General features: G+C 42.0%; 1 protein-coding gene across 2 annotated transcripts in view; it reads right to left on the reverse strand.

The window, feature by feature from the left end:
* The window catches only part of LOC115099305 (potassium voltage-gated channel subfamily D member 2), a 131,997-nt gene extending 124,156 nt beyond the window's left edge, over window positions 1-7,841 (reverse strand). The window contains exon 1 of one of the 2 annotated variants that reach the window (XM_029616873.1): window positions 6,610-7,841. In XM_029616873.1, coding sequence (XP_029472733.1) covers window positions 6,610-7,721 — 1,112 coding nt within the window. In that variant the 5' untranslated portion in view covers window positions 7,722-7,841. Of the gene's footprint in view, window positions 1-6,376 lie in introns of both variants that reach the window. The other variant, XM_029616872.1, reaches the window with a different exon arrangement.
* Window positions 7,842-10,926: the final 3,085 nt, after the last annotated feature.

A 10,926-nucleotide genomic window follows, 5' to 3' on the forward strand; every position in this document is an offset into this window, starting at 1 on the left:
TAAAATATTACTGTATTTAAATGTATGCATTTAAATAGCGGTGGGTGACAGATTTGGTATTATGTTATTGGTCAGAAATAAGTTTATATTTCTATGAAGGAGTAAGCACTTTGGAACCAGCAGATGACTGAAACTCTTGATGTTGTGACTGATACTGCTTGTGGCCCATTGCGCAGCGAGAGGCAGTGGATGCACACCATGTAACACCATTTACAACTGATGCCGTGTCCTTTAGTTTTCTTTATATACTTTTTCCATTATATATTGCTGCAGTTATTTTTTTTAATTATTTTCTGTTTGTATCCTGTGTTTATTTATTCTTTGCATTTAAATGTATGCATGTTTAATTACAATATATAACCCTAGTTCTCTTTCATTTATTTCTTATGTTTCTTATAATTCTTTAGCATCCCAAATAGACTGTGTTCAGAATTATATTTTCTTTGTCTGTATATTTTGAAATATATCTACTGATCTATTTCCTTTAAAAAATATATTGGGAATACCTATTTAGAAGCTTTTATTGTTATTATTTGCATATCAGATGTTCCTATGGCATGAAATAAGGGTTTTAATGTTAAAAAAGGTGTTTTGTATTTATAACAGGGTTATATACTTGCTTATATTTTGTCTTAGAAGACCAGACCTTTTTAGCAAGCTTAATCTTTGAGCCTCAAGAATATCAAAAGGAGATTATATGGTTTCGTGGGAACAAGAACAGTCATGTGAACTTCTCCATATTAGCACAGTCCTCCTTGCTCACAAGAGAAAAGAGCTAAAGTATATAAAAATTATTTTTACTATAACTTCAGATGAATTGAAACACATATTGGATAAATCCATTTCACAGACCACTCATCAAGAAACCTTTCATCTATTATATGAGAGTAGAAAAAAATGTTTCATTATCTGTAGTCTAAGTCAGAATTAGCAGTCAATCAACACCAAGGTGAACGATAGTCACTGAAATCTATGCCGTCCTCTCCAATATGTTGACAGCTTTGCAATATGCTGTCAGCTGCCCAATGAAACCTGATGATCCTAAATCTTAACTCATTATTTGGGTTCATATTTCATACAACTTTTCTTTCTGGTATAATATAATACCTGATTACTCCGACTTTCTAAATGATTTGCATTATTAAAAATAAGTTATAAGACATAGTATAAGGGTTCTCAACCCAGAACGCGAGATACACATAGCCAGTCAGGTTTTCAGCAAATCCACAATGGATATTCATAAGGTAGATTTGCATGCCCTGTCTCCATGGAATGCAAATCTATCTCATGTATATTCATTGTGAATATCCTGAAAAACTGACTGGCTAGGTGTGTCCTGAGGAATGGGTTGAGAACCACTGACATAGTGCACGTCATGGTTCATTTTACTGACAATTCTTTTCACTCAGTGCCACTCACCATACGAGTAAATGTTTGGGGCATCTTTATATTCAGTTCAGCTGTTATCTTTATCACAGATCATAATAAAATATTTTTAATGTGTGCAAACAGATAATTTTGTGTATATATCTTTGTAATGACAGCTTTCACTTTTAGAAAATAATGTGAATACCTCACCTGGTTTATTTGCTGTCTTATAATTTTGTGACATCATGATTCACTGTTCTAACAAGGACTGTGATGGCATGCACAATAAACTCCAGCATTATTTAATTACACGTGTACATGCATACACACACACACAAATTTTGCTTGCATGAAGATCACAGTTCTTTCATTGCAATTTTTTGCAAAAACATTGGAAAACCCACCCCTTAATTTACTTGTTACAACTGGAATTTAAAGATGGAGGGGGGTAGAACTGTTGCTTGCTGTTGGGGACAACAGGCTCTAATACTTTGAATCTCTATAGAGTTATTTAAAAATCCCTTTAACTGACTTTTGTGTGTAGATGCCACCAGAGACAACAATTTTATCCATTTTCAATAAAAACTCCCTAAACTAAATCAAGGCACAAAATGAGAAAAATCCTTTAGTACATTAGACTTGTATATAGCAGTAGTTTATTAGCTTTGTTACACTGACCAGATTCTTAAATCTGAAAAGAATTTTTAATGTGTGGAAACATTTTGTGTATATATCTTTGTAATGTCAGCTTTCTGTTTTAGAAAATAAATGTGAACATCTCACCTGGTTCATTTACTATCTTATAATTTTGTGACATCATGATTCACTGTTCTCACAAGGACTGTGATGGCATGCACAATAAACCCCATCATCACTGAATAATTCAAGCTGGAGGTACAAGTTCATTATTTTCAAATTAGCATTCTGGAAACTATAAAAAGAGGATTTATTACCATTTACATTTCTACTGTGCCTTTTGTTTTGTTTTTCCTTTATTTCCATTCAATGACTTTATTATTACCAGGCATGTGATGTGGCACAGTTTTAAAAGGGAGACTTTTGACCAGACATGGCTTTTAGACATTATATTCAGCCACTGAGCAGCTGGTTAAGTTAGCTGAATACATACCGTATATATGGCTAACTTAACTGGGATATTTAGTGGTGTAGCTACACCGCTGAATATAAGTTAGATAAGTTAGAGTTAGCCAGATACGTGGTATCCGAATAACTTTAGACCTGCCCTGTGGCATGTCTAGAGTTAGCTAGTTAAGTTAACCAGCTAACTCCACTCCTCCCTGGAACACCTATCTCTCACCCAAGGAACACTCCCGACCTACCCAGCTAAATTCTAAACGGATAATTCGTTATCCAGCTAAAATTTAGCCAGACAAGCCTTTTAAATGTGTGGCTAAGCCACTTAGATGGATAACTTTCCCATTAGTCATCTAAATGGCTTTTGAATATGTACCCCCTTATTTTACAATTTTTGAGGGCAACTTTCAAATTGTGCATAAAAGTGTAAAGTCCCTTTAAAAATTGAGTTGTACTAAGTATATGCACTGACCTGCACCTGAGGTTTATGTGAGTTCTTTTCCCTGCAAAATTATGCATGTGTGTGCATACGTGTTCTTATAAATGCATAAGTGCTAACTCCGTCCAGACTCCACCCCCAAGAAGACCTCCATTCTCTGTGCTGAAAAGTATGTGTGCACTGGTACTATGTGTTTACTTCTGCATCTAGACAGGTAGGAAATTTTCAAAGACTCCAAAGCTTTGAAATGGCTTTGAAAAATTACCCTCCCCAGTTCTTGTACTGCTAATTGCAGATGATAAACTCAGGATTACAATGAAACTCAAAAACATAGAAGATATCATCCTATAAGCACCACTTGGTTCACTTAGCCTTACCATTTGTAACTAACTTCATTCAGTTAGAGAGGTTATTTTATCAGTGATCACTCTCTGAGTTCTGTTGTTCAACAGGAACTGTGACAAAAGTTTAAAAACTACAACATGTCAAAAAAGTCTCCCTTCAAAAATGTGGTCCTATAACCCCCGTAATACAAGCCACACTAATTATTATTTAGTTTCATTCATGTACAAAACAAACTGACTAACTAGCTCTTCATAAATACAATAGGGTAACATAGTATTCTTCTATGTGAACAATCAGAATTAAATTAGTTATCTGAAGTCCTTCACCTAGCAGATGGTTAAAGAAGAAAGTAATTAAAGTAGAAAAGGAACATGGGTGGAGTGCATGAGAAGTCAAGACTCATGCTCTCCTTGCCAACTGGGCTGTCACAGTAATGAAAGCATTGCTACAGAGTCATCCAAGTTCAATAGACACTGAGAATAAGAAAAGCTGGGACAGACCCTATTAAAGCTATATAGCACCATCAAAAAAGCAAACTATTTTGCACTTTTAAATAAAAAATATTTTGGTTTCATATCTAGACAAATGAAAACATTTTTTCATTGTAATTTTAATGTTAAAAAGCATACATTAGGAATGATTCATTAAGCTTTCTTTTTCCCCATAGATAAAGAATGGAAGAAAAGACTTAGTGAATCAGAAATAAACAGCTTCTTATTTCAGCACCACAAATTTGTACCATGGAGTGAAACTAGTTTATTCAAGGTCAGCACCATGGACAGGTCGCTTAAACCAAGCCAATCAATATTACTGAAAACAGCAATGGAGCATAGTTAATTTTTTCCACACAAACTTTTAATTGCATTCCTTTCATTGTTAAAGGCTCAAATCAGTTGCTTCTTTTTTTGTAACTGTATGAACATTACTTGATTATCAAAATTACATATTAAATGAACTTAAAATTAATAATATTGAGCTGGCCCATGCAGAAGACCTGGGTTAAGCTTGGTTTCTGCTCCACTAGGCAGCTCGGATGGGGAAGCTGTGAAGGCTTGCCACTGGGGTGGGGAAAGGGAGGAAGGCACTTTTAGTCATCACACAACTCAGGATACACATGTATCTTGTTCCAGTGATAACTATAGTCTGTTGCCTCTAACTGAGGATGTTGCTGCAATGGTTGGGCTAAAAAGAAATGATAGAGGGCTAAAAATAGAGAAAATCCGTAAGATGTTGTGCATGAAGATTCAAGATGTCATTATCTCTTAGAAACAAGTTCTGATTAAGCTGAAGCCTAAATGGAGGAAACTGCTAGGTCAAAATAATAATAATATTTGTATTTTATCTGGGTAATGTGTTACACAATTGAATATCATGTAAAGTTCATGATCATACCTTCTGGTACACTATTCATATAGCTTTCTATTCTTAAAACTACATTGTTTTCTCTTATGCATTCTTTGTGTAACAATCAAAGAACATATTAAGGGGTGTCCATCCATCTGTCTGTCCATCGCTTCATTTAGTTGCAGATCAGAACACTATGCAACCTGTTCTGTTCACAATGAATGGGGGAAAAAAAACCTTAGTAAAGTAGGCCCAAAGAACACATTTAGAATTTTTATGTACTTTAAAATGAAGTACATCTTTCCAAATTTGTATATTCTGAGTTATTTGGTCAGATTTAATAAAACGTTCAAGGACAAGAGGGTCATCAAATGAAGCTGAAAGGAAAGAAGCTCAAATGGAATGTGAGAAAATACATTGCTCATTGAGAGGGTGGTATACAATTGGAACAAACTTCCAGCAGAGTTTATAGAAGTCAAATTTAAGCATGCATGGGATAGCTAGAAAGGGATCTTAGTGGGGTAGGGGTATAGGGAGGGGGGGGAGACCACCAATTCAGTAAGATATGTGAGCACGGTGGGCAGGCACAAATGGACACACTGAATAGATTAAGTAGTCATTTTCTGCTGACATCTTCTCTGTTTCATTGTAGCACTGGTTCTTCCATTTGCAATCATCACTACAAATACCACAATGCATAAAAATGTCATACCAGTACCTTGTTTCAATACTTAATTCAATTTTATCAACTGTACACAAGCCAAGTGAATGTGGAAGTGACTAAAGTGTTTTAAAATGCAAATTTATTTTCACTCTAACAAGATTAAAAATAGCATATTTCTTAAATTGTACTGCCAGTCTTTGATGCAAAATTAGTATCTCTGAATTGCAATACTGTAATATATTACTAGATTAGACAGAGCTTAAGTAATATTACTAATTAACTGTGGCCTTCATTTCAAGACGTTCTAAAGGGCTGTTAACTTCATAAACAAAGGCAATTGTGATGTTGATTCTTCTCTACAGAATGAATTGTTCATCATCAAATCAATGATATACATTTACTCAGAGCCACTTTAATTAATGTACCCTTAAATCTCAGCACAGACATTCAATGCAACTTGCTGTAAGATCAAAAGAATTTTAACTTAATGACATCAGAAAACTGATCACAATAAACAGACCTACAAATATATGTCAAACTATGACTTTAACCCCAAAAATGCTTCAGAATGGCAAATCTGATGTCCATTTGAATTTTGAAGTAAAAATAAAATATATCATTAAAGAAAACCAATTTGTATACAAGTAATAAGGTTGCTGGCATATAAATGTACTTTATTGTGCTCTCCACCATACCATCATATCTATTAATTTGTTTAAAGAAGAAATACAGGGTGAAATGAATGTAATCTCCATCCTGTCTTGTTAAACAAGGGAGTGAGTGGCAGCTGCCATTACTTAAACCCAAGCTCCAATCAAAACTAGTGTGGCATCATGAAACTCAAAGCTCTTCTGGTGACAGAAACCATGAACAGTTCACTGTTCATCCTGCCATGAACTCAAGAAACAAAAACCTCCAGCAGACACAGTCTAAGGTCAGATGGCTGGCAAACATGGCCAGTTTATCTTTCACACCAGAGGAATACGTCAGTGCTGCTGAGAACCCAACCTCCAAGTACTTAAAACATATGTGTGGCACCTCACTGGAGTAACACCAATAAACCCAAGTCACCTGAAGATACATCGTTACTATTCTCTTATGCCAAAACCATAAGCTCTCACCTGCCTACAGTTGATGCATTTCACTGGGTGGGGAACAGCAACAAACTTTTAAACATGCTTTAAAAACAATTCCTCATTACTTTCTAACCGCTTTAAAAGTTGTGTTCTCCCCCCTCCGCACGCTTCTCGCCGACACAAAACTCGAAAACACTGCCAAAAGTACATTTAAAAAAAAATGGCGGGAATCTCGCCCAGCTCTGTGAGACGCAGAGGAGGGCGGCACCGACACCTACCCCAGGGTCGTCATGGTGACGATGGTGTACCAAAAGGAGGCCGGGATGCTGGTGAACTTGCTGCTGGGGGAGCCCTTCTCGGCGTAGAACATGACGGTGGCGAAAATGATGATGGCCATGGTGAGGGAAAAGAGCAGAAAGCCCAGCTCGGAGGCGCAGCTCTTCAGCGTGTAGCCCAGGATGCGCAGGCCCTGCGAGTGGCGGGAGAACTTAAAAATCCGGAAGACCCGGAAGACCCTGAGCGTCACGAAGGCCCCGCTGACGTCCTCGTTGTCCGTCATGACCAGGCCGATGTAGTAGGGCATGATGGCCACCACGTCGATGATGCTCATGACGCTGCGCACGAAGCGGTAGCGGCTGGGCGCCGCCGCCAGGCGCAGCAGGTACTCCACGGTGAAGATCATGACGCAGGCCGTGTCCAGGCAGAAGAAGGCCACGGCGTAGCGCTCGCCGCAGGGCAGCTCGCGGGGCGCGCCGGGGCCCCGGCCGCAGGGCACCGTCTCCACCACGTTGGCGATGACGGAGACGGCGATGAAGAAGCCCGTGACGTAGTAGAACACCAGGGCCAGCGTGCTGGTGTGCGGGTTCTCGAAGGCGCGCCACATCTTCTCGCGCGCCGACATGCTGGGCAGGGGCCCCTCGGCGGAGCCCTCGTTCTCCGCGTCGTCCAGCAGGCGCTCGACGTTCTCGCGCCGCCGGTCCTTGTACTCCTCGTAGCAGCAGTCGCCGATGATCTCCGGGATGATGCCGAAGAAGGCCAGCTCCTCGTCGTAGGCCGAGATGCACTCCTGGCGCGGGTAGTGCAGCTTGCCCGTGCGGTAGAAGTTGAGGATGTGCCGGAAGATGTCCGGGTCGCGGTCGAAGAAGTACTCGCGGGTCTCCTCGTTGAAGAAGAAGTCGCGCTCGGTGCTGCCCAGCAGCGTGTCCGGGTAGCGCTCCAGCGTGTTCTTCCACGTTTGGAAGCGGGTGCCGCTCACGTTCAGGACGATCAGCACGTCCTGGGTGCGCTTCCTCTCCCGCGGCGGGGCCGGCATGGGCCCGCTGGCCACCGGCATCCAGCCGATGGCCGCCGCCCGGGCGAAGGGCAGCCATGCCGCCACTCCCGCTGCCATGTCTACTGCACCTGTCCGACTACTGATTAGGGAGAGGGGAGCGGGCCCGCGGAGAGGAGCAGCTATGTGGCTGCTTTAACCCCAAAACCGGCGGCGGCAAGTGCACAGTCACCGCACGCAACTAGTGATCGCAGCCCCTAGCCCAAAAAAAAAAAAAAAAAAAGCAACAAATCTTACTGCTAGTTAAGAAAAAGTAATCGCGGCTCCAGTGTCCAAAAGTCCCCATGTGTTGCACTTAGTTCGGTTCCCGTATCCTCAGAGCTTGACAAGCTCTAGGCACATACGCTCGCTGTCTTTCTTACGTGCTTTACCTTCCCACATCCTCCTTTCCTGCGTTCAGATCGGGAGAAATTTTTTTTTTCAAATTTTATTCCCTGGGTTTTTTTTTTATGGCTCTCTCATAAGCGACCTGTTACAGTGTCTTGCGCTGAAAACACAATCCTGGGAGCCGTTTCTTGCAGCATATTTTATAGCACTCCTGATGGTTTTTTTTCCTTTTCTTATTTAAGATATCTTACGTGAGTTCACCGTATCCACCTTGTGCTCACTTTTTTTGCACTTCGCCTTGCATCTGATCGCTCGCCTCTTGCGTTTAAACGTGAATGTTCAGGGGGGGGGGGGGGTAGGAGGGCTTACACCTGAAAGTCTGCAGACGGTGGTCAAGTGAAGTGCAGGCTGCGCATCCCTGCCCTGGGGACCAGCGTCGCCTGCCTCCCTCCAGACCTATCGGAGTCAGAACCAAAAGAGGCAGGGAAGGATTTTAACTCCCCCACCAAATCCAAGCCGAGCAGCAACAAGTCCGAGGGGATTAAACAAACAAAACAACAACAACAACCCAAAAAAAAAATAACACTAATCGGTCCTTGAGAACTTCGCGGGGCTGCGGCTGGGAGCTGGCCGCGTGTTGCCGAGCCCGGAGCTGGGCTGCAGCGTGCCGGCGCCCGGGAGGCGACTGCTGCTGCTGCTGCTGCTGCCAGGGGCTGCTCCTAGCCCAGAGGGTGGGTCGTCTCCGGGTCCGCCGGTTGGGGAAACCCGCCGGCTCCCGCTGATGCCCTGCAAAATCGGCCTCCGATCATCGGTTTCGGCGCCTTGCCGGGTCCCTGGGATCCGTTTATTCTCCGAGCGCTTGCGGAGTGCCACACGACAGCAGCTGGGAAAGCATTAGCCAAGCAGCTGCTCCCTTTCAACAGGCGGAGGGGAGGGGATGAATGAAGTTGCGGAAAGTGAAACTGCAGTACTAAAAGGGAATTCACAAATAAAGATATGCGTGGTACAGCCAAGTGTTGGATTTTTTTTTATTATTATTATTATTTGTAGGCATCTTTTGCATTTTAATTCTGCTCTCATGGAATTTGTGTGAGATGGACTTTATTTAGTAGACGCCCAAACTGGTGGGTGTCTTAACGGTTTTTTCTCCATCTGTGTTCCTCCCGTACGACTCTATTATTACCGCTAGATGGAGCACAGATTAACAAAAGTTAATTCTTTCCCCAGCTCGCTTTCAGCTGCATGAAAGGAAGGCAATTATGCTCCGGTTAGTTTCTATTATTAGGATCTAAACAGACCGACTACAGTTTAAAGGAGGGGTGGAGGTACTACTGCTGTAGCACTTCCGAAGAAAGACGCGGTTAGTTATCCCGACTGTAGCACGGAAAGAAAACGGCAGTGCAACGGGATACATTTATGCTGGAACCTTACACTGCCTATATATCATCCAAGAGCTGTGGCAATTTTTCTTCTGCTTCTGAAAGGTGGATTGATACTTTTTCTTGATCTTAAAAAAAATATTACTTTACTGACACCTGGCAATAAAAAAACATCCTCTACTTAAAGTAGAAATAGTCCAGAGACAAAGTGCTTATCAACCTGAAAAATGCACATTTGGGATATTACTATTACAAATAGAGAATAAAAACCCATCTTAGGGCATGCAGACCAAGACTCTGTCATTTGTAGATTAACTTGTGACCAGTAAAATAATAAATCCTATCAAAGGGGAAAGAAGCCTTAGTCATTACAATCTTTCCTTCTTCCTTTGTAACAAAATGAGAAGCCCGCTATGAATTTGCCTTTAAGTGTCATATGCATTATGAATCTTGTACACTGTAGCATTTTCTCCTCCAGGAAGACAGTCCTCATCATCCTTGCAATAAAATGAGGCATTACTTGAAAACTGAGTTAGTTGCATGAAGGCTGTGAAAACCCCCTTTCACAGTACAGCTGTTCACTGGTCGTACACTGATCGTACAGGAAAAAGATACAAACAAAGACCATAGGGCCTGATTTTCAAAAGCATTTACCTGCTTAAAACTGGGTTTTACGCATGTAAATGGAGTTTACCCATGTAAGCGTGCTTTTGAAAATTGTTACAGTGTATGCCATTGAATTGTCCATAGGTGTTTTACCCATGTTAAGTGCACTTTTAGGGCCGGATTTTAAAAGGGTTATGCGCGCCGGGCCTATTTTAAAAAGGCCCGGCGATGCGTGTAAAGCCCCGGGACGCGACTAAGTCCCGGGGCTTGCAAAAAGGGATGGGGCAGGCTCCCGGCACAGCGGCCATATTTGCCGCTGTGCTGGGAATTGTGCGCCAGCAGTCGGCCAGCGCGCAGCTTACTTCAGCCCCACAGCAGCTCGGCGCACGCAAGGTGCACAATTGGGCACCCCCTTGCGCGTGCCGACCCCCAATTTTATAATATGCGCACGCATTATAAAATCGGGCGAACATGTGCGCATGCACATGTACGCCACACGCACTTCTTTTAAAATCCACCCCTAAGTGCATAAATGACTTTTGAAAATTGCTACAATAATATGTTGCATTTACACTCCTTGGAAAAGTACCTCCTCCATGTATAGAGTGAAAATTGTGCGCAACTGACCAGCCGATGTTGAAAGGATATGTTTTGATCATTAGTTCCAAGGTCACAGCCTAAAATCAATCTTGCCTTTTGGTTGCTGATCTACATTTAATCTTTTATAATGTTCAGCATCCTATTTTCAGAGTGTCTTCTCTCTGTAGGCACAGGTAACCAACAGTCAGGTCTATCCAGTACCGAGCGGTAGGAAGAGCTGCGTTAGTGCCTACGGCACCCGCGGTTACCGCCCGCACAGTGCAGCTCACCTACCGCTCGATCCTGAACTCTAATTTCATGCAAATGCATGCCGCGGCTAATAAGTGCCCGTGAAGCGTTAGGCCCGCGCAACC

This window comes from Rhinatrema bivittatum, chromosome 9 (genome assembly GCF_901001135.1).
Source record: "Rhinatrema bivittatum chromosome 9, aRhiBiv1.1, whole genome shotgun sequence".
Lineage (NCBI taxonomy): Eukaryota > Metazoa > Chordata > Amphibia > Gymnophiona > Rhinatrematidae > Rhinatrema > Rhinatrema bivittatum.